Here is a 27,182-nt window from a genome sequence, read left to right on the forward strand (position 1 = left end):
CCATCAGAGGGGAGCCAAAAAAAAAAAAAAAGCCTCATAGAATCACTAAGGAGCCAGGGAAAGGAGCTCCACCCACGGGAGGGAGAGTGGTTCAGCTCAGAATGCATGGTGGCCGTACCTCCACTCTCTGGGAAGCTTTCCAGACTTGCAGCTCACCCTGTCCCACCCACAGCTGCTGCAAGTTGCTTTGTTCCAGGCGCCTTAATCAAGTGCAGGCTGCAACAGTAATAAGTGACTTTAAACAGGTCTGTCATTTTTGGATGGGGGAAAAGGAGCCTGGCTTGCAAGAGGGGAGAGGAGATGCCGAAGACGGGAAATAAATCTACATATAATTAACATTTAAGCTCTTGCAGTGTTTTGCAGCAAGGTGGAAGGATGGCCAAGCAGCTAACCTCAAGAGGGGTCACCGAGAAACCTGGTCGGCACCTGTTAGGGTAACACTGACCTCCAGTGGCCAGAAAGACAAATCCCCAAAGGTATTCTCTTTCCACAGCAATTTGATAACACAGGATTGGAGGGGCATGTTGCGAGAGAGCAATTAAAAGGTTCAGAAAGTTACTGAGCAGGATTTGGGTGCAACAGATCCTACTAACACTCACAAAGCTTTGGTGTGTCTTTGGAAACCCCACAACTAAAGGAATCCAGCTTCCATACTTGAGCAGTCTAATGATAAAGTCTCTAGGGCGCTACGGATGGCATGGAGCACAAGATAAGGTTGGCATGCTGGTCAATCGAGTGGCCAAATATTATCAGCTGACCACCTATTCTTTGCAAAATATGCTATCAAGTCTCAGAGTAGATCAGCAAGCGTTCTGAGTCCCAAAAGTTTCATAGTAGCAAGCAAAAATAATGAGCAGCTACTACTAATGATTTGTGGGAGGAGCCCCTGGTGGCGCAGTGGTAAAACTGCCGCCCTGTAACCAGAAGGTTGCAAGTTCGATCCTGACCAGGGGCTCAAGGTTGACTCAGCCTTCCATCCTTCTGAGGTCGGTAAAATGAGTACCCAGAATGTTGGGGGGGCAATATGCTAAATCATTGTAATGATTTAGAGAGCTTCTAGCTATAGAGAGCTTCTAGCTATAGAGCGGTATATAAATGTAAGTGCTATTGCTAAGTGCTACTACTACTACTACTACTACTACTACCAACACCACCTCCTGTCTGGCCTTAGGCTAACCACATATCTATCAGTCTGTTTCTCTGACCTGTAAAACATGGGTATTTATTTGCTGTCTTTGGCCAGGCCTCTATTCAGCTCTTCTAGCCCGTTTGAGAATTCTGTGTAAGAATTCCTGATCTTTAATAACTCACAACATCAGTTCATACCAGTATAAGCAGGTTATCCCAGGGCATGGCTCAGGAATCTGCCTGTCCCCCCCCCCCTCCCGATTTTGCATCTGGCTCCCACTCCAAGCTGAGCAAAGAGCAAGATTCTACGTCTGGCAGTTTGGATGGCTGCAAAAGCCTCTGTGGCTGGGCGAAGGAAAGGTGACTCAGGCTCCGTCTACTGCAGGGTCCTTCCTCTCCTTGGAACACTACACACAGACACCTCTGTGTGTCGGGCTTTCCCAGGAGGGCCCACATCACAGCTTGAGTACCACTGCTCTAATGACATCAAAAAGGTAGGGAAAATGAAGAGAGCCCAAGTGCAAAATGTAGAAGGTTGGACCAAAGAGACCTAAAATACAGATGTAGGTTGTATAATGCAGGAGTAATTTAGATTTTCTGGGCATGTTTAATTGGTACATGATGTCCTTGGCTTCTCCTTTGTCTCTGATACAATTATTTTTTATGATGGTGGTGATGGGGAATTGTTCTACTACATTATGTACTTAGTTGTCTAGCATGTAATAACTTCTTTAAGCATTAAAAACCATTCAAACTGAAACAGAATGACACAGGATGTGGCGGGAAGATGGCACTGCTAGGAAACTATCCCAGCGCTAGTTGCCCTCGGCACAGTGACAGACCTTTCACCTTCTCCCCACTTTGATCACAACTCACCTCCCGGGTTTCGTTGTCCTGGATCAGCGTGTACAGAGGAACCACACGGTTGATTTCCAGGAGGACCGGGGTAGGGCTGAGCTGCTCTTTGCCTGGGCGCCGACACAGGTGGCAAGTGGAAGGGCAGCGTCCCTTTTCTTCACAGCGGATCTCCACGCCCGAGATCAGCTGATCATCAGACAACATCTGGGCAGTCAGCAGACCCGAGAGGTAGGTGATGAAGGGCATGGACTTCAGCTCCTTCTTGTTGCCAAGTTCAGTTGTCTCTGGAAGACAGAGAACAAAAGCAAATGAGACTTCAATCCCTCAGCGTGCCTTACAAGCTAAACATCAATTCCACCATGCTGCAAGGTGTGCCCCTCAAACACCATGTTCCGTTGCACACCCTGCACAGACAAAAAGAAGCGGAGGGTGCTCTAGGCCAGTTCTGTGGAGGCAAAACAGAGTCAGCTTTAGAAATCCTAAAATTCCAGTAGTCCCTGTTCAAACACGGCAATGCAAGCTGAGCCTTACTACATGAAATGCCAGGATATTTTCTTCTTCTTTTGAATCCATGTAACAAGTCGCTAAAATCTGAGTGGGGTCTGGGTAGGTATTTAGCAGAAGGGTCTCCTACTACTACTACAGTAAAGTATGCCGTCATGTCAGTGTCGACTCCTGGCGCTCACAGAGCCCTGTGGTTGTCTTTGGTAGAATACAGGAAGGGTTGACCATTGCCTCCTCCCACTCAGTATGAGATGATGCCTTTTAGCATCTCCCTATATCTCTGCTGCCCGATAGAGGTGTTTCCCGTAGTCTGGGGAACACCAACAGGGATTCGAACTGGCAGTCTCTGGCTTGGTAGTCAAGCCATTTCCCTGCTGCACCACTTAAGGTGGCTACTACTACTACAATATTTATTTATATACTGCTCATCAACCAAACTTCTCAAAGTGGTTTACATAGACAAACAAATAATACACAAGAAGATGGTCCCTGTCCACAAAGGGTTCACAATCTAAAAAGAAACATAAGGCAGATACCAGCAACAGCCACTGGAGGGATGTTGTGCTGGGGTTGGATAGGGCCAGTTGCTCTCCCCCTGCTAAATATAAGAGAATCACCACTTTGAAAGATGCCTCTTTGCTTAGTTAGCAGGGGTGACCCCTTTGAGCCTTCCCTTATGCCAGACGTAGCATCACAACTTAAGAGCTTGAATTACAGTATACTTTATTAACAAATTTGTATTGGGCTGCATTGATAGTCCACCTTTCCATCATGAAACTCAAGGTGTTCCCAGACAGTCTCCTGTCCGTCCATTGACTAGACTCAGACCTGCTTAGCTGCAGCAAGGTTGCTGCACTGTATGCCTTCAGACCACAGCCCTGAGAATCCAGCTACCTATCTAAATGTGTGTGTGTACATGCATGCACATTCACCCATACCACTCTTCCATTTTAAGGAAAATAGCCAAAGCATCTTATAATATATTTTACTTATAAGAACAATAATAAACAATTGCAGCGGATAATTAAGGATTCACAGTTGTGTAAACCAATAAGCAGCCTGTACTCTGCAGATTATTTCACACAGCAGTACTGTGAGCACGACAGTGGTCAAAGCAAAGCTGCACAACTTTGGCCCTCCAGAGATTGTCTGACAATCGCTCCCATCATCCCCAGCCATAGTGGCCAACAGTCAGGGATTATGGGAGCTGTCACACTAGAACTTGAAAGACCCAGGGTCAAATCCCCACTCAAGCATGAAGCCCACTGGGAGACCTTGATCAGCCTAACCTAACTTACAGGTCTGTGGAGAGGATAACATGGGGAGGGGGCCAGGTATATCACTTTGAATTCCTTGGAAGCAGAGTACAATGCAAATGTAAAAAAGAATACATATTATTCCCACAGTTTGTGTGAATGCCGGCTAAGGCTTTATGCCCACTAGTTGCCATCGAGAGTCATGACTAGACCGTGGGAGCTGCTGGTGCAGCTGGATCTAGCCACAAGCAGAGGGTAAACTTCTACAGTAGAGCCAGATTGTATAAACTCAGCTTGGGGCGAGTAGAACAAACTCAACAAACCAACACGGATCAACAAATCAAACACAAGAAGTAACAACAGGGTTAGTGGTATTCTGTTGGTTCTTCAAAAAAAAAAAAAAAAGGTGTTACTTTTGGATTGTTATTTTTGTGAATTCACAGAACACCATGATCCAGTGTAGATGCTACAAGAAATTATTATTTGTAGTCACGTGCAGGACTCATAATAAGCCTCAGGCTCACGTGCTCCCTCCCTCTCCTTTGTCCCCCACCCCACCCCCGCATCTGTGCACAGGGCAAGGAAAGGTGAAGCTTCCCTTGGAACGAAGCACTATTTGAAGTTTCATCTGAAAGTGCTCAGTTGTGTTTTGTGAACAATATTCTGGCTTGTGAACAAATCATGGCCTGCACAAACCACAGTTTTGCCACTTTCAAACAAAACTGCACCAATCAGTCCTCTCGTTTTCCAAAACAGAAAAGGCCTTTCATAGGGAAAGGGTGTGTTACACATTTGTACCAGTCAAATTTCATAGAGAAATGATGCTTGGGCACTGCCTGCAGCTAAACATTTGAAGACGTGTTTGGGGAAACAAGCCATGTCCTCCGCTCCAGCAACAAGCAAAATGGGAGATGGTTATCATTGGCAAGCATCCCATGGAAGGCATTTCGGAAGTTGCCTCAAGGCTCTTATGTGTACAGCGAGGTGTAGCAATCCATGAATCAGATTGCCAATTAGGGGGAAAGAAACATACACTCACAAACAAATGCAACATTAATTCATCTCTAAAGCCTTTGGAGTAGGCGATGGAGCTTGCTCCCTACCACTCTGCCTGATGGTCCAAAAAAGCCATCACAGGTCGGATCAAAGGCCTGGCCTTGTAGATTCCTTTGAGCCAGCCTTTTGGTGGGATTAAAGCCGGGTTAGCTACTAAGATAAACAAAGTAGGCCTGGGAAAGAGGAGACATCTCAGAGTCCACTGAGAGAAAGCAAGAGATACAGACTCAAAGGAAAAAGAACAGAATTTGAATTGAGTTACCAAAAGGGATTATGCTCTTGAGAAGTCGCTCTGGGCAATTTGGTACTAAATTCAAGCACCTTAGGGAGGCGGAGCAGCTAAAGATATAACACCCCCTGTACTACTCAATTCCTTAGCCTCTGGCAGAATAAAACAGGTTTAACAACAAAACACAACTACCCTCCCTTGCTACTGTGTGGATCTGGTGCTTTGAAAAAATGTTTTAAACAGCCTCCCTGCCACCCATCTTCTCATGTCTAAACATTCCAGACAGGGATTCTACAAAGTGAAGTGAAAAGTATAAGATTGGGGGGATATTAGAGAAAAGACTGGGAAGGACAAGTCACAAGGACGGGAACTGTCTGAGCCAGGTCGCTGGTAATGAGATAGAGAGCTCTCTCTTTGCTCCTTTCATTGGTGGATTGATGGACAGGCACCACCTTGGCTGAGAGGGCCAAAAGTAACTGGTTAAGATCTAGCTTTCCAGAGATACTCAGCAGCCACAATTTCAAGGCAGGATGGATGAATAAAAGAGAAAGGTACAGTTGGTGATGGGGAGGCTAACCTGTGTGCATTTTTTATTTATTTCTCTTCCGGAAAATGTGGACAATCACAAGCCAGTGGAGGCTATCAGATGTATTAACTGTTTGCGATTTCTAGCAGCTTCTCCATCTCCTACTATCCATATATCATCTTTCAACTGAAGTTTCCAAAGTTGTTTACATAAAAAAGTAACTCAAAAAATAAAAGGGTTCCCTGTTCCCAAAGGGCTCACAATCTAAAAAGAAACGTCTGGTAGACACCAGCAACAGCCACTGGAAGGGTGCTGTGCTGGGGCTGGAGAGGGTCTCATTCTCAAGGGCTTGGGGCCGGTTATGAGATTTACTCATTTGTTAAATTCGTACACTGCATTGTCTCCCAAGGCCACAAAGCAAAACTGAAGACCTAAGCAACGGTACCATCAGGTAATGCATGGCACTTCCTAGGACTTGCAACAGCCTCCTGAGTGAGTGAGACCAAAGCCCAGAATCAAGGGTAAAGCCTGGAATGCTGAATACCTGAATGTGGCTTAGCCAAACAGCAGTGTCAACACTGTACCTCACTGTGAAGCCATTTGAGTCAAATTATCGTTAGGAATACAACAACATGACGAGGGAAGTATCATAGCTCAGGGAAAGAGCATCCGCTCTGCATGCAGGAGGCCCCAGACTCAATCCCTGGCAGCATCTTCAAATAGGGCCATGAACGAATCCTGGCTACAAAACCTGGAGAGCCGGTGCTAGTCAGAGTAGACCGGGGCTGCACAACTCCACCTCTCCACCTGTTGTTGGACTATCACTCCCGTCACCCCAGCCACAGTGGCCAATAACCAGGAACGATGGAGTTGTCCAACAATAGCTGGAGGGCCACAGTTGTGCAGCCTGTAGACAACACTGCGCTAGATGACTCAGTAGACGGCAGCTCCCTGCATAATCTGTGATGTAAGCCCAACGCCTCCAAGGCAAGACTATAGAAACGTGGGACTGGTTTAGGGGTGCACCTGCGATCAAATAAGGACACACACGCTAACATGGAAAGATACAAACCGAAAGGGCATCCTTGTGCATACACACTGCAGAAAACAGCATATGCAGCATGTCTATGAAGCAGGGGTGTAGCTATAATTGAGCAGATGGATTCAAAGAACCCGGGCTCCACAATTCCTGAGGACCACCCAGCTCCGCCTCTCCCTAGTTTCTTCATTATCTCCCTCACTCTGAGGGGCCGCTGGGGAGAGGGGTAAACACGGTCCCCCCTCTCTTCTAGCTACGCCCCTGATGTGAAGTGTGCATATCTTCATCTTGGAACTTATTTCACCTGGGGGGCATGGTGTGTGCTAAAATTTGTGTTCTGTGAGTTTCTGCTGCCCTCCAGTGGAACAACACAGAGACAGCTCCTGTTGAGGAGGCAGCAGGAGGAAGAACAAAGCACATTTCCTCTGCAGCCCCAGGACAGCACCAGCAAAGATCCTCTGCTGCAGAGGACAGATTCGAAAACTGAGCCCAAGCCCTCCCTCTCTGTCATTGCACGAAATAATAGGATAACGGGGCAGGTCGGGGAGGCTTTGGCATGACCTCAGTTCTGTACTAAACAAGTCTCACGGCAGGATAAAATTATCACCCTCTGCTATTGTGGGTGCACCCTCCGCACAAATTAAGCATGTATGTTGATGGCCGTAATTTGAGAAGGGAGCCCACTGTGGCACTGTGCTCATTGTGTATTGTTTAAACATACCATTGTATCTTTTCCCAGAGCTCAGGGGAAAACAGTTCTGCATGTTTACAGCAGAAGCCTGCATGTGCAGCACTGATTGGCAGGGGATCAACACAGCACTAATCACTCTCCTCTCCAAAGCAGTTTCCCATCTTTCTTTAGGAGGAAACAAGCATACACTTATTTGAATAATAAATTCAACTTAGGTTAATAAATGCATATGTGATGCTTTAAAAGTAATCTGCTTTAAAAAAAACTCACACCCGCCCTGACTAAAACAAAAGAGGAGGGGCAAGTCACACTACTGAATCAGAATTCATTTGGTTGGGCAATGGGAGAAACTTCCCGGACTTGAGCTTCAACAGAAAGAAAAACGCAACCATCTGATCACAATTTTTGAGAAGCTTTATCCATATCGAAACACAACTAAGAGTGCTTCTAGACACAGGGGAGGTTAAGCATCCTGTGAACTGTTTCTACACAGCAAAGAAAGACCCACAGGGAGCAACGCAGATGCCATGTTGATTCCTGCTAAATCCAAAGGCAGCCCAAGGCAAACAGGATCAATGCCAGCAGAGAAAGCCAATAGAATGACCACAGAACAATTGCCTTGTGTGTTACTTTAGAGTACCGTCCCTATGAGGAAAGCTTATATACCTTGGGGGTTTTTAGTGACAGCTGGGAGAAGGGATGAAAGAAGTTTAAGAAATTATACATGAAATTTTCCCTCTCTCTTAGAACACGTTTTCTTTCCCTTATAATCTCAGAATCGTGCCTTCCAATGAATACAATGGGCAGTGATCTCAGGAGAGGCAAAAATAAAGTACTTCCTCACCCAGCACACTATTCATCTATGGAACTCACTGCCACAAAACGTGTTGAAGGTCAGTCACTTAGATGGCTTAAAGGGGGATTTAAATACATTCACGAAGGAGGAGGTGAGAACCACAAATGAATATTAGCTATGGTGGATGGAATCGCCAGTCTCAGAGGCAGTGTACCTCTGAGAGCCAAATGCTGTGAACCAACTGAGGGAGAGAGCAATTGGCTGTCATGGCCTGCTCGGGGTCTTCCGACTGGCCACTTGGGGAAGCAGGATATCCAGCAGCCCGGTTATTATATTTTGTATGTTGCATTGTGGGGCCTGGACTTTTCTCTGTATGTTTGTTTTTCAGGTGGGCAATGTAACTCTGTGTGTGTGTGTGTGTGTGTGTGTGTGTGTGTGTGTGTGTGTGTGTGTGCGCGTGTGTGAGCATGCACGCAAGAGACAGTGACTGGTTGCCTACATGTTTGCTTACTGTGATGGTATCTTTATTTGTGTGTGTGTCCATTGTTGATGTTATTGTTATCGCTGCTTTCATGAATTGTTGGATGAACTCACTTATGATTCATTATAGTATAGTAAGATTGCTACACTGTTGCAACCGAGGACTGCAATGTTTATTGATGCCTGTTTCAAATGCCTCACAGTTGCTGTTGGTCGGCTGCGAGTGGCTCAGAAAGCAATGGTTTGTGGAAAATGACCCAGGAGCTAAAACGTGATGCTATTTATTCTGAGCTGGAGACTCCTCAGCACTTGCCCAACCAGAGAGGCAGCGGCTCTGTGGACACAACCTCTGGTCTCCCTTAACACACTTTAATTCCACTTTAAGCACACACAATCCACGCATTTAGCAAAAAGATTCCTACGCCACCTTTCAACTTAAAAAGCCTTCAAGGCAGTGTACCGAAGCATTCACAATGTGAGAAGAACGTGCAAAAGCATGCACATACATGGATAAGACCCCAAATGAGCGACAACTGAAAGCCAAATAAAAGGGAATGTTAAAAAAGCCAACAATATGGAAGGAATCCTGCCTAATCTACAAGGTAGATTCTTTGGAGATTCCTAACTCCTGAAAGAACGGACACCCAGGAACCAGTCACTGAAAATGATATGAGATGATGAGCAGGTTCAGATGGGAAGGCTGCCCTCTGGGTAACAGTGAGGTGATCAAAGCCCTCCTGGCCTCACCATTCATTTTCTGTGACTGTGGAGCTGCAATGTGTTTTCTCTGCAGAGCTCAGAGCTCTTACAACTTAGGGTGAGGCACACAGACTCCAGAGCTCCCAGGGAGGCCCGAGAACCAGACTGAATGTAGACCAGGGCCTTGGCGTTATGTTGGCATCAAAGCTGCAAATGCTAAATTTAGCTGGGGGTGGGAGGAAGGCAGAAGGAACCCTCTCCGGGTCCTAACAAGAGCCTGGCAGCACAGTCAGGCCAGACCAGACCAGACCAGGGAAGGCTTTTAACTGGCACCAATAAAGTCCTGTGTGAGGAGATGGTGAGGTCACTTTTACAAGGTGCTAGTTCTGTTGGAGACCTGCAAGACGCCCACAGTGGCCTTACCGTCTGCCTTCTGGTTTGTAAGCCCGACATGGGCTTATTAAGAGCTGGATCAAGCCTGAAGACACACTCAGGTCTGTCTTCCCCGTGCTCAAATGGTAGTTTCAAGACACTGGACGTTGCTTGTATCTCGATAAGACAGTCAACGCTTGGCTTGAGGGACCTGTGCCAGTGTGAGTGTGTGTTTCTCTTCTCAAAACTGCAGTTCAAGGAGCCCCCCCGCCCAAACCCTCATGTGTGCCTCCCAGCCAATGTGAGACCAAGCAGTCTATTTGCTGGAGGATGCCTCTGGTTTCCCCAGCTACCTTGCCAACACTGTGCCTGCCTGAATCACTGCCAGACCATCAAAGCGACTGAACAGGATGGGTCAAGCTGACCCAGCACCTCTCTTGCCAGACCTTGCATCCCACTATACAACGGAGACCTCCACTGCTCCAAGCAAGAGGTAAAGTAGCATCACCAGTATTCTTTGGGTACAGCAAACTGTCACGGCTGTTATCCGAATGCAAAACCAGTGTTGTTTTCTCTTCCAAGACCCATTCGCTCACAGATACCCAGGGAAGGAGAACTACACTGACAGTCGCCCCAAAGCAGCACAAAGCACCAGCTCTTTCACTTTAATACTGGGTCAAACAACTGAGGGTGGGTCTTGCAGCAGAGCACTTCCTGTTGGTGTGTAGAATTCCCATACAGATGTGCTACAGACCCTAACCATCATTACAATGTGTGTGTGTGTGTGTGTGTGTGTGTGTGTGTGTGTGTGTGTGGCGGGGGGCAGATCGGGGGAACCCAGTCTGGACTGTCAGTCCATTTCCATGGAGGACAGAGAGTCTATAATGTAGGTCATGTTTGAGGGTGTTTATGTAAACTTATTTCCCCATGTCTATATTGGGTGTGTAATACTTTCAACAGTGAGCTTCTGTCACAGGCCCTCTTCTAGAGCATGCCAGTGCCCACAGCCCTTGTACAGAAAACTCTAGGCATTGTCACGAGAGAGAGAGATGCCTTCTTACATACATTCTCTCTCAAAAACAACCATTACCAGGTTCCTTCATTCTTGCCAGCATTTCCTACCAACAGGAGCCAACAAACTGCGGCAGCAGGAAGGAGGGAGAAGCACCATAACCACCAGCAACTTCAATCCTCCCAGGAACACTAGGAGCCAGTGCTGCTGATAGGATTTACAGGCCCCCAAATGAGTTAAGTTTCTGTTCTCCACAGGACATAAGAGGAACTGACCCTAGATCCAAGAGACAGGGAAGAGCATCCAAAAGGCATTTGTCACTTGTGTATACGCACACACACACACCCTACTGCCATGTCCGGCTATACAAAGCAGGCAGCCAGAAACGTCCACCAACTGATTCTGCCATTTGTCAAAAAACAGAAGGGGTTTTGGGAGAGGGAAGGGGTCCTGCATTCCAAGTCTGTAGCAAGCTTGGATAGATAATTCTTGAGAGTACAGATGTTGACAGTTGCACATACATATTTGCACACAACTCTGATATATTATGACAAAGGGTGCAAGAAGTGAAGTAGAATTCCGGAGCAAACAGGTTCTAGGGCTGTGAAACTGGGTAAGCTTGTGCAAAAAGAATAAGCCAAACACGGAAGTGGAAGAATGGTGGCCCCTGCAGACCATGGGGCATCGTATGTTAAGTCCTGGGAACTTATCAGAAGCAATTTGTGGGAAAGTTGCTAAACAGGATATCTCCTGATATCTGAAATTCTGGGGTTGATCAGATGGTGTAGCCTGACCTCTCCCAATCCCAGAATCACTGCTTGAACTCTGACGGATCCTGCCGGAAGGTCTGTTTCCCAAGAGCGAGATAGAAAAACCATCAGAACTACGATATTAACAGTCACTTGTGATGTGACAGCCTCCATCTTTGCAAGGGATCAAACACAGACCTTCTTCTCCAGAAACACTCAGATTACTGTTTTCAGACCTGGGTATTTTCTCAAGTGAGCCTACCTTATGAAATTGGTGTAAGAAGTGGGGAACATGTGCTAAGCTCCTTGTTAGAAAAATGTAATGAAATGAATCATTTGTTGCAGTTTACTAGAGTATTTAGTGTCTTAATTTTTTATACATGGAAAAAGTGCATGTGATTGTTATACTTTTTGCAATTATTATTATATTTGTAGAGTGGTTCTTCTTGATTGGAGGCAGATGTGGAAAAGCAAGGGAAAGATCCAGCTGCTAAATAGAAACAAGCTGATGAACCAGTGACAAATCTGGTACATGCTGAAAGATGCAGTGAACACACTTGAATAGTAGGTGTTAAATATTTACAGATGGAAACCCTGAGGCCTCACAAAGTGGAAAGAGCACTATTCTTCCGTGTGTGTGTGTGTGTGTGTGTGTGTGTGTAAGAGAGAGAGAGAGACCCTTTCTCCCCAAAGGCTGTATATCCCTGTATCTTCACCACTCACCAAATGAAAAATTCCGTGAGAAATGGTGACTTGCCTATTCTAGAGACGGGATAGGAAATGCTTCTTGGAAATGCATACTAAAAAGAACTAAGGTGAACAGCCACCAGACAACCTATCATCTGTGTATGGTGCTTCTGAGGGCATTGGGAATGCTGATTGTGTTCATATGATATGGACATTTAGAAGGAAGGTCTCAAGGTACTCTGATGTTAATTCGGTGTCACTTCCAGCCCTCCAGTATGGAAATCTAATCTATTGATAGAAAGCCTATAATGCAATCTCCTAGGGCTCTCCCACCTCCACATTCGCTCAAAGGTAGGGGTGTGTGCGTGCGCGCGCGCGGGGGGTGGGGGGCACTAGCCCGTGGAGATTTGTACGCTGATAAATAAATAAATAAATAAATAAATACCGAATTTATTTGTTAGCCGCCCCATAACAAATTGTTCTCTGGGCGGCTCACAACAGAGGATTAAACATACGGTAACATCCCAAAACAGAACATTTGTGTTTTTTCTAAACAAACCAACCAATAAAACCTAAAAGTTTCTCTCTGCAAAAGAAAAGCGCGGAGCCGGGGTTTGAGCACAATCACACCGCAAAATAAAGCCATGGGAAAGCTCCAGCCTATCCAGCCACGCAAACAAAGCGTCAAAACCCTGCAAGGTTGTTTTCCCTTCCCTTTCTTTCCTTACGGGTACCATTTCTTAAATTAAAAAAAGGACCGCACCGGCAACACTGTCTCCTGCTTTAAGGGATTCGAACTACTGGGGCTGGAGTGAAAAAGCCCAGCTCGCTTGCCGAACTACAACTCCCATGAACCTCGGCAACGCAGCCGAGCGCAGAGGGGCGGGGCTAGAAGGAGAGCGGTGACGACGGCCTCGCGCAGACGCAAAGCGCAGCGCTGGCGGGGGAGGACACAAAGGCTCGCTGCGGCTGCAGGAGGAACGGAAGCGACAGCAGGTAGGGAGGGGCTCTGCCTTGGCCGGCCGGGGGTGGGGCGGCGGGCACGGACGGGGACACCCTCCCGCAATGCCGCTCCATGCATCCTTCCCCCCCCCACCCCGAGCTGCCGAGCGGGAGGGCTGCATGGGCTTTCAGGGGCCGCCGGGCACGTATGAAGGCAGCGCAGAGGCATCCAAAGCAGCTCGCTTGCTGCCCCTCCCGGGTGCACAAAGAGAGGCGGCAGCCGGGGTGGGCCGGGTCAGCAGAACCGAGCAGGGCGAGGCTTGGCGGCCTCTGCGAGGACTCGGCACCCTCCGCCTCTGGGCATCGCCTCCAGGGCCCACAGCGCCCCAGGGCTGCTCCCCCGCCCGGCCCCACCCCGGCAAAGCCCCTGGCGCACCTTCCTGGGAACACGCCCCCCCGGCAGGCTTGCACCTGCCTGCTCCTCGCAGCTGCATTGGGCTCTGTGCATGGCCTGCCGATTGTGCGGCAGAATCGCACCCACCAGGCTTGCCTTCACCAGACTTCCCAAACGGGCTAGCTGCGTGGGACACATGGGTGCTCCTCCTAATCCAAGCGGCACCCCCGCCACACACACACACCCGCAGCCCCAGGGGATAATTCAGGATCACCCCAACATCTCAAGCGCAGAGGAATACGTCTGGGCCCCAGAGGGGAGGATCCTGGGAGAACTATGCACAACTCTCGAGTCACCCTCCAGCTTCATAGAGAAGTCTGCCCAAAGCGGAGCCCTACTTCGACACAGACACTTAAGAGAGAACACACCAGCACCCACATCAGCCTTCCTCTCCGAGCCTGATATTCTCAATCTTGGCCAACCTTTGGAACCAGCGGTCTCATGGTTAAAGCTCTGAGCTCGGACTGGGGAGACCCAGGCTCAGAGCTCTGCTTGGCCACAAAAGCTCCCTGGGTGAGCCGGGAACAGTCATGAGCTCTCAGCCTAACTCACCGGGCATGATTTTGATTTTGTAAGGATAAGAGCGGGGAGAGACACATGGACAGCGCAAGTACTTTGGAAGAAGGGTGAGAGACCTATATGTACATGGGTGAGGGCTCACCACCACCATCTCCAGCCCAGCAAAACAGTTCTGGGGCCCGGAATACACACGCCGCCCCTTCTAATGCTCTAACAGAACCATACTGCCTTGGACTGACCCACAGAACCATCCAGAGCAGGTGTCCACTCATGCGGCCCAACCTTTTTAAGGAGCCTCCCCTCCCTATAGCCCCTCTGTCCCACAGAGCCATGTAAAGTATTGTTTACTGGCTCTGCTTTTGTGCCTACCTTGCAGAAAGCAAGCCGCGGAAGGTTTGCCTGGACAGAAGATGGAAATGAAGAGAAACAATATGCCGGCCTCTCAGCCTGCTGTTAAAAGGAACAAGAGCAGCAATACATAGAAAGAGTTTGCAACCCTAGAGAGCACTTTAAAACAGACCTTAGAGAGCAACCCTTATTGGTGCACATGATTGCTATGAAGAGCAATGCTTTCTTTAGATGCCATAGCTCAAAAGGTGTCCATGGTCTCCATCAAATGCTCACCTTGTCCCCTTTCCCTATCTGCATGTGTGCCAATTTCTATCCTGTCAACATAGCTCCCCGGCCGGCGGCTCCTTGAGGCCATTTACATTGATGTCCACTATTTCTCTCTCTGTTCTCCTCCTGAAACACACCCATTCACAGAGCAACTTTCCCCATCATCACAGGCGTGCTGGCATTTCAAAACTATTGCTTGTAGCACAAGACCTGTTTCTATCTCCCCTCCAGCCACACACCCCACGTTAGTTCCCCCTGGGAACTAAAACTTAGTCGCGTGGTTGGAAATGGATACCCTTCGTGAAATCGAGGTAGCCTTGCAACTGTGGCAGGATAGGAGCTTGGCAAATTTTGGCCCTTTCTTTCTTTCTGAATCAGATGTATGCCTGTCCACTTTGAATTAAGCCCCACTGATGTCAAGGGCTCCTATTATTGTCCAGCCACGGTGCACGGCACTGAAGTCCAAGTCCCTCCAGAGCAGGGGCAGGCGACTCTGGCTCTCCAGCTGCTGCTAAACTAAAACTCCCATCATCCCCAGCCACAATTGTGAAAGTTGCAGTTCAGCAACAGCTGGGAGCTACCCCTGCCCTAGGGAGGTGCCAAGGTTACTCTCAGAAGAACACGCTACACTATAGAAAGCTTTAGATCAGCAGCACCCTTGCCCCAGGGCCATTTTGGAATATGCTGTTCCATTTGTGTTTTACCTGCAGGTTAGAACAGGACAGAGACAAATGACAGGGTTGGGGAAGTGCGAGATGGCCCTTGCTCTGGATTCCATTCTCCTGGCAATTTCAAAAGAAGCCTCCTATGGAGGTGACAGAACTGAGCGGGACATTATCTGAAGCAAGCCCTGCAGCTGCAGGATTTTCTACAGCTAAACTAGCTGCCAGTTCATCCCTGTGTGCCTGTCTGATTAAAACCATCATGCTGACACTGAGATGTTCCAAATCTCTTATTTTTCCAACTTTGCTTATTCCATCTTTTTGAAAAAACCTTGGTGGTGCTGCATACTCCAGTGTGCACTTTAGTGTTCTATGTTGACCCAGAAAAGCCAGCATGTTCTTTTCAGTTTTGTACATGGGCTAGAATCCCTCCCTTCACCTATCAGTGTGCATTGAAAGGACTGAAAGAAACATACTCTTAATAGCCTTATGAGTCACCTTGATGGTTAGAGGGTGTAAAGTGAAATACCAACTCCTTTTAAAGCCATCCAAAACTAGTGGTAGTCTTGTGGCAGTGAGTTCCATAATTAAAAGTACAACAGTAATATAGGTGTAAAAGAGACTAATAGGGCTAGCACTCTGAAATATAAGACACTGTTGTGAGCACAGCAGGATGGCTAGAGGATGTTAAGTGGCTTTTAGTGACAGCTGGCAGAAGAGATGAAAGAGGTTTAGAAAATTATACATGAAATTTTCCCTCTCTCTTAAAACATGTTATCTTTCCCTTATATTCTCAGAATTCTGCCTTCCAATAAATACAACGGGTAGTAGCCTCAGGAAAGGCAAAAATAAAGTACTTCCTCACCCAGCACACTGTTCATCTATGGAACTCACTGCCACAAAACGTGATGAAGGTCAGTAGCTTAGATAGTTTACATAGGAAGCTGCCTTCTACTGAGTCAGACCATGGGTCCATCTAGCTCAGCATTGTCTCATCAGACTGGCAGTGGCTTCTTCAATGTTGCAGGCTGGAGATGCCAGGGAGAGAACTTGGAGCTTTCTGCTCTTCCCAGAGCGGCTCCATCCCCTTAAGGGGAATATCTTACAGTGCTCACACATCAAGTCTCCCATTCAAATGCAACCAGGGTAGACCCTGCTTTGTGAAGGGAACAAGTCATGCCTGCTACCACAAGACCAACTTTCCTCTCCATGTGCTACAGAAGGTACACTTATTACACTTCAGCTTTGGAAACAAGGGCACAGTGACATCATAACACGTAACTGAAGAGCTTGTAGCAGGAAGTCACAAACAAGATATGCCAGGAGTGATGAAGAAAACCTTGCCAGGGACATTGTAAATTATACTAATATACTAGCTGGTGCCCTAAAACACTTTACTAGTTTTTTCTGCAACAGACAACATAGCCATGACTCTGGAAATGATTGCTGTTATATGCACGTCTCCAAGGATGCACAGATCTCTAAGGTAACAAGAAAAGGGCATGCAGTCAAAGGCGAAAGTGAAAGTAAACATTGGAAATCCAAGCCATGCTAGGTAGTGGGCCAAACTGCTGCAAGTTACCAGCTTGTCTCTAAATAAAACTATTTAGAGACAAGCTGGTAACTGCTGCTTTCTTTCTTAGTGGAATCTGAAAAATCCTCCCCGATGCATTAGGAAGGAATTCTGAAGGATGCCTAGATTTCTAGGTGTGGGATTGCCAGGTTTTGATCCCCAATTTATAATTGATAAGAATGCTTTGAAGCAATTCTCATCTACCTCCCACACTTCCCTCTGCACACCACAGGTATTTGGAGGGGCTTTTGTTGCATTAAGACACTGCTCCATCGTCTTGTTAGCAGATAGCTTTTCTGTGTTTACGTACGGCTCCCACTGTATCAGGACTTAATACCATTTGCCTTATTCCCTTGTTCACGGCATCTTGTTGCCTAATCATTTCATCGCTTGCTTGATCACAGTTGCACCTTGGCTAAGCAGTCTTCTAGCAACTGCACTGCGCACAGGTGCGAAAGGCCCTGAGTGAGAGAAATCATCGGAGAGAGCATTTGTCTAGCATCGGCTATCCCTTCCCCAAACCTATTGGTAGGCCTGCTAACACTCTGAATTAAAATCCTGAATTCTTTTTAATCTGAGATATCCACACTTTTGCCTGTGCCTTAACCCTGATAAAACAGACACCACATTCTGACTTACAAAAGGAAACTGACAGGTCAGAGCGCACCAAATGGTGACAATTACACACCAACAAGAGTCATCTAAATGAGGGAGGGCAACAGCTCAAGCCAGTGTGCAGGGAAAGGCAATGCAATGCTGATCTGCTTGAAGACCCACCTCCTCGTGCCTTTTGGTTCTATACTGCCCCTGACGAAGAATTCTGGACATCTTAGCATACAGTGATCTTATTGCTAGTTCGGGAAAGAAATATACCTCCAGCACTGATTACCAACCAGATTTCTTGCAGTATCTAAATGACGGTGGGGGAACACACACACGAACACAGGCACTTGGCTCACTCGCTGGACTAATATTTTCTCTTTCTGCTTCTGTGTTCCCAGTGAGCAGCTGCTGCATGTGATATACAACAGGGCCTCTTGGGATACCTCTGCGGATCATCCACCCCAAGTGAGGTAAAGTCTGAGTTGGCCATAACTCTGATTTCCAGTAATGCCAGGTGACAACACAGTATTTACAGTGTGCATTTAGCACCAATAAAAAGAGACAGAGCTTAGTTTTGCCAACTACAAATCTGCCTTGCTGCTAAACCCACCGGCCGTTTATTGGCAACAACTAGCTCTCTGCTGAATTTAGCAAGGGGCTATTAATTTTGCTCACAATTTTCCCTCCCTTCTGTGAATTCCCTTGCTGTTTTCACTCTCGGGAGCAAAGATTCTGTGGGCATTTGCTAAGCAGAAGGTGCGTAAACTAGCCTTACACATTCAAAGCCCTCTTGTGTACATCATAAACATCTGTCTTTTGAGATTTCAGAGCCTAGAGCTTAGAAGACACAAGTGAATTTCCACTTGTTTTAGAGACTGATTTTCACAGTTCTACTGACCAGGCTTCACACACAAATGCTCACACATCCCAATAGTCTCTGCATGCCTCCGTTACAAGAACAGACCTCTTTCAAGGCTCTGGGAAGTAGATGTCCAGCAGTTTGGCCATCTGCATCTAGGACATCAAATCATCAGGTTCTTCTTGGTAGTGCACACAGAAAGCTGCCTTATACCAAACTAGAGCATAAATCCATCAGCGTTGTGTACAGTGAACAGCAGCAGCTCTCCAGGGTTTCAGGCAGGAGTTTCTCCCAGCCCTACCTGGAGATGCCGCCAGGGATGCCGTCACGAGCCTTCCAGCTGCCAAGTTCAGGAGGAGGACAAGAGAACAAAATATATCTCAACCATCTTTCTGTGTGCGTCTCGCATGTCTCCATGTCTTCTGCCTGAGGAGCCCACGGAGGAGTGGGAGTGCAAAGGAATCCTCCTCCTCCTCCTCTTCTTCCCTCCTCTCTCCATTTTAATGGGCAAGCAATGCAACCCAGCAGAGCTACAGCGGCCATCTCCATTGCACAATGGCTTAATGATACCGCTTGTTTTGTATTCTTCTTCAATGGTTGTCTGCTCTAAAGAGAGCACAGCTGGAATCCTAACGATGTAGAACACAGTATAAAATAACATAATGTAGAAGGGGTGGTGGGGAAGTGGGGAAAGGAATCTGGATGGCAATGTGGCCTCATTAGATTGGCCGTTTATGAGCAAGATAACGGCTGTTAGAAGACCATTACATGAAAATTGAAATTTCCAGCATTTTACCAAAAAGTAAGAGTGAGTGTGTGGGGGCTTTGACATGAGACATGGAAGAGCTCACATGTTGCTCTTTCTGATACTTTATGGGTTGTTCAGCCCAGTAGGCACGAAGGCCTATGAAGCTGCCTTATAATGAATTCCCCGCTCAATCCATCCAACCCGTTATTGTCTACTGACAGCTAATATTTTGCAGTAATGTGATGTGCACAACACTTTAAAATGATGCACTCTATTGTATAATTAATTAGCCTGGTTTGAAATGTGTAAGAGCTAAACATTTCCTTCTCTTTCCCACACAGAATCAGAAAGGGTTGGGATAAATGTGATTAGCCTTCTCTCCTCTGCAAGGCCATGGCTGCCGCTGCTCCTCACCTCAATTCGGATGCGTTGCGAGAAGTCCTGGAGTGCCCCATTTGCATGGAGTGCTTTACTGAGGAGCACCTGAGGCCAAAGCTCCTGCACTGTGGCCACACCATCTGCAAGCAGTGCTTAGAGAAGCTCCTGGCCAACAGTATCAACGGCATCCGCTGCCCGTTCTGCAGCAAGATCACAAGGATCACGAGCCTGGCTCAACTGACCGACAACCTTACCGTGCTGAAGATCATAGACACGGCAGGGCTCCATGAAACGGTGGGCCTCCTCATGTGCAAGGCCTGTGGACGGCGGCTCCCCAAGCACTTCTGTAAGAGCTGTGGCTCGGTCCTGTGTGAGCCGTGCAAGGAGGCTGAGCACCTTCAGCAGGGCCATTGTGTGGTCGCCATCAAAGAGGCGGCCGACGAACGGAGGCGAGAGTTTGGGACCCGGCTTGGGCGGCTGCGAGAGCTCATGGGGGACCTGCAGAAGAGGAAGACAGCCCTAGAAGGGATCTCAAAAGACCTGCAGGTGAGGTACAAAGCTGTCTTGCAGGAGTACAGCAAAGAGGACCGCAAGATCCAGGAGGAGCTGGCGAGGTCCCGCAAGTTCTTCACCAGCTCCCTCTCCGAGGTGGAGAAAGTGAACAACCAGATCATGGAGGAGCAGGCTTACCTGCTGAACATTGCAGAGGTGCAGATCGTGTCACGGTGTGACTACTTCCTTGCCAAAATTAAACAGGGGGACATTGCCCTCCTCGAGGAAGAAGGAGACGAGGAGGAGCCCGAACTAATGAACAGCCTCCCGAAAGAGCTGACCCTGCAAGAGGTGGAGCTCCTCAAAGTGGGACATGTTGGGCCACTGCAAATCGGACAGGTAGTCAAGAAACCTCGGAGCATCAACATGGAGGAATCGCTGATGGAGGCTGTGGCATCAACCTCAGTGTCTTTCAGAGAGACCGATGTGGCTCAGGAAGAAGCCACCGTATTGCCCAACTGCTCTTCTGCCAAACCAAGGGCGCCAGAAGCAGCCGCCAGTATCCAGCAGTGCCACTTCCTCAAAAAGATGGGCTCCAAGGGCAGCACACCAGGGACTTTCAATCTGCCCGTCAGCCTACATGTCACTCCTCAGGGGGAAGTGCTTGTAGCAGATCGCGGCAACTTCCGAATTCAAGTCTTTACCCGCAAGGGCTTCCTGAAGGAGATCCGCCGGAGCCCCAGTGGAATTGACAGCTTTGTGCTCAGCTTCCTCGGGGCAGATCTGCCAAACCTGACTCCCCTCTCAGTCACCATGAACTGCCATGGTCTGATTGGCGTGACTGACAGTTATGACAATTCTGTGAAGGTGTACACAATGGACGGACACTGTGTGGCGTGCCACAGGAGTCAGCTCAGCAAGCCCTGGGGCATCACCGCTCTGCCATCAGGACAGTTTGTTGTGACTGATGTGGAAGGTGGAAAACTTTGGTGTTTCACCGTAGACCGTGGCATTGGGGTGGTGAAGTACAGCTGCTTGTGCAGTGCAGTGCGGCCCAAGTTTGTCACGTGTGATGCTGAAGGGACTATCTACTTCACCCAGGGGCTGGGTCTGAACCTTGAAAACCGCCAGCATGAGCATCATTTGGAGGGCGGGTTTTCTATAGGTTCTGTCGGCCCAGATGGGCAGCTGGGTCGGCAAATCAGCCACTTTTTCTCAGAGAACGAAGACTTCAGATGCATTGCTGGGATGTGCGTGGACGCCCGGGGAGACCTGATCGTTGCAGACAGCAGCCGGAAAGAAATCCTCCATTTCCCCAAGGGCGGTGGCTACAACATCTTAATCCGAGAGGGACTCACATGCCCTGTTGGCATAGCCATCACTCCGAAGGGACAGCTGTTGGTCTTGGACTGTTGGGATCATTGCATTAAGATCTACAGTTACCACTTGAGGAGGTACTCCACTCCTTAGGAGGAAGCTGTGCTCCCTGCCTCTAGATTCCTCCACAGTCCTCAACGGGCTGGCTGACATCAGTGCCATAGTTTTCAAGCAGGCTATGCCACAGGCCTGGCTCAGTTAGTGCAGTAGCAGCCATAGTCTTGTATGTGCCCTTAGAAGATAATTAGGCCTTGGGTGCGATTTTGTGTTAACAGTGAAGGATTACCCCAAGCACTTTTCACCGATCGCCACCCGGTCCTTGCCTCACTGCATGTGTGTGGTGCTCAAGATCTGGTTCCTTCATTAGAATCCCCCTTAATAGGTTTTCCCCAGCAATAGTTGGTAGCTCTTGTCCACAGTGGGATCCCTTTGACTTCCTGAATACCTTGGTATAGCCAACTCATCACATAATGAATTCACCAGCACCCACAACAGCATAAAAGCAAACACAAATGTACAGCTCACCACCACCCCTGCCCAGGATCTTGCATCTAGTTATGGTGCCAAAAGACCCCCAGTTTATGACAGTTGTGTATGACTTTGCACTCTTTGAAGGGGAAATAGGTCTGGGGTGATTGCAGAAGATCAGCTTAAGGCAGAGAATGGTCTCCTGGGAATTCACATTATTCTTATTTTTTGAACTAGCAGAGGGTTGTGGGGGGTGGGGATCCTACGCAGGACGAAATTGATTGGGGTTTGTTCTTAATGACTCTGTGTTGTATCTTGCTTTCAAAATGTTTTGGAAGGTTATGTTTCTTGTTGACACTTTGCCAGGGAAGGTGAAATTGGAGTAAACAAGATCAAATGTGACAAATGATATGTTTAACTGTGCACCTTCAATATCCAGCATTCCACATCATTGCACTGCCTGATGGGTTTCCACTAGTCTGCACCTTACGCAAAAGCTACTTGTCCATAAGATGTGAAAAGGGGCTTCTTATTTTATTACGCGGAAGTCCCCCCTCCTTATTCCGAGCTTTACGTCTCAATTCGTTTCACAGCAAAATGCTATGTTGCCAGCGATGCCACTAGGCCTTATTTAAGGCAACAGACGGGTTTGCTCATCAGCCGATAGGCTTATGTCTTGGGTCAGATGAAGCATGAAACTGTAGCTGGGTGAATTAGCCCACCCAAGGCATTGCCCATATGGGAAGAAGAGCACATCCTCCAATGTGCCTGAATGGCTTAAAGAGAAGAAAAACCAGCTTCTTATGGGTAAGTCGGACACAGTTGGCCACAGTTAATCCACCAGAATTAACAGCATTACTGTCAGTGCAAGTGCTGGGAAGCAAAGAACAATTAAGAGCTGGTTTGGTGGTGTCTGTATTTGCTGGGTGTCCTATGTGTGTGTGAAACTTCAGATAGCTTCAAACCACAATCACATGGGACTAGAAACATCTTGTCCCTTGAATTCTTGATATGGGCATTTGGACTGTGCCAATCACAGTGGAGCACTGATTCTGTTCTAAGGCTTTAGGCATGTAATTAGAACGGCAAATATCAACCGGAATCACTTGATTCCCATCATGCCCCAGAGAGCCAGGTACAAGTCCTCATCCTGCTCATTTACTATGGTGTAAGGAGGAGGATAGAGACAGCTGGGCTGCTACAACGTCAAGCTTCTTTCTGTTCTTGCTTAAAGTCTGTTCAGGGAGCACGATTACAATCCCATGGGGGATATGAACACTGCAGGGGTTAAAGTGAGGGGTCAAGCCACCGGAAAGCACACATTTGCATGGCTGCAGTGACTTGATGCTTGTATCCACTTGCGCTCGCTCTGTCAAGTGGAAAATCATAGGCTTTACTTTGTGCAAGGAAGCCCAGCCAGCAGCTCTCGACTTCTCCCCTAAAAAAACACCGAGTGTGCAACTGGAATAAGCTCTACAGACCAGACAAACATGCATCCCTCCTTTCCACTTATATAGCTGTATCATTGTGTGTTTTCTGAAGAGGAGGGAGGAAGATAAGCTGTATATGGTTAGGAAGACCTAAGTAGGAGCTGATCATTTTGCTGAGTGAAGAAATTCTCTTCCTACACTATTGGTATTTCCTACCCAAGTAGTCTGTGTACTTTAAAGCCACACAGCTGCTATGTGTCCAGGGTTGGGCATCATGAGGGCCAGAAGCTTGCTTCAACCTGAACACAAGTTACGTTTCGCATGTTGGATTCCATGTCAGATACTCTAATAACCTACAGCACAGTCACGAGCCTCCAGATATTCAGAGCCACTGTTTCTCAATAGGGTAGCTTGTGCTTATGATAATCACCCAGATACAGGGACAGGGACTCACAATCCTAAATGTGGATGATGTGAACTGGCCTCCTTTGTGTATGGTTTTGAATGGAGTGGGTGGGTCTTTACACCAATCCAAGCAACAAAGGGCCACTTCCGCATGTAGACACGATTCGGATTGAAGATAATTACATGGGCTGGGAGTGCTTTGTCTAATTGCCATGCTGCTTTCACCCTGGTCCTTTGATAAACATAACGTTTATGGCCCTTCCTATCATTTTTGCATTTTGAAATGCCTGCCTTTATGAGCTGGCTGTTGTGGGCAGCTTCCACCAAGCCGACGAGTGAAACCAATATTGTGTTTTGTAAATAAGCACTTGCCTTGTGCACTGTTCCAGAGAGCATCTTTTGTAGAACATATACCACTACAGAGAGCATTTTGGAAAGCAATAGATTCATTTAAGTGGACTTAAAGCCCCGCCGTTCTGCTGACGGAGCACTTGACTGCCTGGCTTTAGCCAAATGGCCACATCACAGTTTAAGCTAAGCCTCCACCATCTGCTCCGCACTCTGATTGCAAATGGAGGGGTGGGGTGGGGGGCAGCACACTCTATTTTATGAGGCACTTGTGGCTCGCCACTGATTTTTTGGGTTTGTTTTTGCAAGGGGGGGGGGCACATTTCATATCTGCTCTGCTGTCCTGTTTTTGGTATACATGGGGGAGACGACAGAGAACTGCTACCCCAGGAGTGAAAGACGTGCCTCTCCAAACAAACTAGAACTTGTGGCAAGGTCTTTCCCCTGGTCTGGGCTATATTTTAACGAAATCTGTCCCCAACCAAACCACCAGCTCCTGTTTCTGTAACTGTCAAACAAAGTGCCAGGAGAGGGGAGTATTGAGAAACTGTGTTAATGAACAGTCTATTAACTGCTTTGTAACCTTCACTAGGAACGCATTATAATTATGACTTGTTTCTGTGTGTGTGCCCGTGTTGGATTTTTAGGCTGCGTAATAGAGAAAATAGAATTAAAAGTGCACTGGGGGGGGGGGAGGCTCGTTGTGTTATTAAAAACACTTCATCTCCTCTCCCCCTCTGGTGGCAGGTCTATTTTCAAGGCCTGGAAACCAAATTGTACTTTGAAGGTAGTGAGAGAAAGAAAAGTGTTATCTGTCATGCCATTAGGAGATGGAGGAGAGGCCCAATGTACGTTGATGCACAGAAGGTGGTGAAGCTATACAGTGGCAGAGGACTGGCTCTGCATAGAGAAGGTCAAGGTACCAGGTTCAAATCTCAGCATCTGCAGCTGAAAGGGGGGGGGGGGAAGAGGTGCAGGGAAGAAGGCTCCCTGAGACTAGGGCTCAGTTCTAACTGAAGTGGTCAACTTCTGTCTGGGCTATATACAGGTGAAACTCGGAAAATTAGAATATTGTGCAAAAGTCTATTAATTTCAGTAATGCAACTTTTGGGAGATGTGTAATTCTCACTGAGATAACAAACTGATCCCTAGCCTGTATAGTTTCCGATTGTGTGTGGGTGGTGTTGGTAGAGGTACCACTTGTATGTTTTTTCTCACAAACACACTCTTGCATAGAGTATAAGCATGCATATGTATTCAGTACTTGGTTTGGGCCCCTTTTGCAGCAATTACTGCCTCAATGTGGCGTGGCATGGATGCTATCAGCCTGTGGCACTGATGAGGTATTATGGAAGACCAGGATGCTTCATTAGTGGCCTTCAGCAATTCTGCATTGTTTGGTCTCATGTCTCTCATCCTTCTCTTGGCAATGCCCCATAGATTCTCTATGGGGTCAGGTCAGGCGAGTTTGCTGGCCAATCAAGCACAGTACACTGTATACTTTTCAGAGGTCCGATACTGTTCTATTCTTCAATCCTTGTCTTCTTGGTTCCATGTAATATTCTAATTTTCTGAGATTGTGGATTTGGGGTTTTCATGAGCTGTACGCCATGATCATCACAATTATAACAAATTAAGGCTGGACTTATCTCGCTTTGCATGTAATGTGTCTGTCTCATATATCAGTTTCACCTTTTAATTTGCATTACTGAAATTAATGGACTTTTGCACGATATTCTAATTTTCCGAGTTTCACCTGTAATTTCCAACAACACTAGAAAATGAGATAACAACAACTCTTTTTTGAAAATAGAGTCTGGAAATCTCCATGACAAGCTTTCTCTATGCAAGAGTGTGTTTGTGAGAAAAAACATACAAGTGGTACCTCTACCAACACCACCCACCCACAATCGGAAACTATACAGGCTAGGGATCAGTTTGTTATCTCAGTGAGAATTACACATCTCCCAAAAGTAATATTTGAACACCTGGTTCTTGGAAGTTAAAACAAAACAAAAACAGAGCAATACCCATAAGGCCATATGCAGATATGGTTAGCTGCATCATTTATCTTTGTACAGAATCAGAATGCTTGGATTAGCAGAGTCCACATAGCCGCTAGCTGTAAATGGTAAGGAGGCATGATACAAGTTGCACATTGACTCCTAGTGAAACAGTAAGTCCTTCCCTTTGTGGGCAAGACAATGGAACAAAAATCCACTGAATAGTCCTTCACAAAATGAGCAGCAACCACAACAGCGCTGCACAGAACTGCACCATACACGCACTGCATGAGACGGCTACTGAGCAGACTAGCAACTGCACACACAATTTGATCTGGTTCCCAGTTTCACGCCATCACCTTCTTGTGCCTTTAAAGAGAACACAAGGTTCTCTGGGAAGGAAGCAGGGAAGGTTAATAGCACTGAAGAGATATACGCCCCTTTCCCAAGATTTCCTACTCTGCAACAGCAAGCTGTCACTTATAATTGCTTAAGAATAAAACTGACAAGTACAGTGAGTTCATTTCCCAAAACAATTCACAGAGAAGCATTGTGGAAGAGAAGTCTGCTCAGGAGTGGGCCATTCACACGCCATCCCCTCGCCCCTCCTTCTGTGGATGCGAGGAGAATACTGGCAGTTTCCATTTGTAGTTGAAGCAAACTGCAGTTCCTGTTTTGTCTAAACACAGGCGACTGTGGTTTGTTCAACACATTTGCAGTTAATAAGCCAGTATATCAAACCACTCTGATAACCAGCGATGGGTTTTAGAAACTGTTTCCCAAATTTGAATTGAAATGGGAAACAGCATTTTTTTTCTCAATCTGCAAACAGGTTTTGAATCCTTCCCCAGCACATGAAGAAGTGAGCAAAGGGGAGGAGGGAGTGCCTGAGCCTCGTTGTAACAAGTGTAATAACACTACGCCGTGGTTCAGCATTATGTTCAAGATGGGTCCATGAGGAGGCTTAATATTTCCCTGCTGTCATTCAGTAAAGAAGAAAGTAGCTTGAGTAAAGAAGATAGCTTGAGTGCTATGCACACTTGACATTTTGTTCATTGATTCACCTAGTTCAGAAAGATTTGGTTTTCACCACCCTGAATACTCTGGTGCCACTCACAAACATGGCCACCTCACTGTTCACTCCAGCCTTCAGAAAATCCATGAGAAATTTAAAAGCACCTACCCCAATACAGACTCTTGGGGGACAAGTGTTGGGTAAAC

General features: G+C 47.2%; 2 protein-coding genes across 14 annotated transcripts in view; one reads left to right on the plus strand and one right to left on the minus strand.

Moving 5' to 3' along the window:
* ASTN2 (astrotactin 2) overlaps positions 1–27,182 on the minus strand; it is a 582,654-nt gene that overhangs the window by 130,807 nt on the left and 424,665 nt on the right. For all 10 annotated transcript variants that reach the window (XR_008312700.1, XR_008312701.1, XM_053281796.1 and 7 more), the window contains one exon: positions 2,005–2,270. Coding sequence is in view for 8 of the 10 variants with exons in the window: in XM_053281796.1 (XP_053137771.1) it covers positions 2,005–2,270 (266 nt within the window). In the remaining 2 variants the exon portion in view is untranslated. The remainder of the gene's footprint in view (positions 1–2,004; positions 2,271–27,182) is intronic.
* TRIM32 (tripartite motif containing 32) lies at positions 12,964–22,184 on the plus strand. 4 transcript variants are annotated; one of them, XM_053281804.1, is made up of 4 exons: positions 12,991–13,078; positions 16,075–16,191; positions 17,852–17,923; positions 19,402–22,184. In XM_053281804.1, exon 4 carries the CDS (start codon positions 19,454–19,456, stop codon positions 21,398–21,400), a length of 1,947 nt encoding a protein of 648 aa, XP_053137779.1. In that variant the 5' UTR covers positions 12,991–13,078; positions 16,075–16,191; positions 17,852–17,923; positions 19,402–19,453; the 3' UTR covers positions 21,401–22,184. The 4 variants fall into 4 exon arrangements, with proteins under 4 accessions (XP_053137778.1, XP_053137779.1, XP_053137780.1 ...); XM_053281803.1 differs by lacking the exon at positions 16,075–16,191 and having other exon boundaries at positions 12,964–13,078; XM_053281806.1 differs by lacking the exons at positions 12,991–13,078; positions 16,075–16,191 and adding an exon at positions 13,706–14,104.

This window comes from Hemicordylus capensis, chromosome 17 (assembly GCF_027244095.1).
Source record: "Hemicordylus capensis ecotype Gifberg chromosome 17, rHemCap1.1.pri, whole genome shotgun sequence".
NCBI lineage: Eukaryota > Metazoa > Chordata > Lepidosauria > Squamata > Cordylidae > Hemicordylus > Hemicordylus capensis.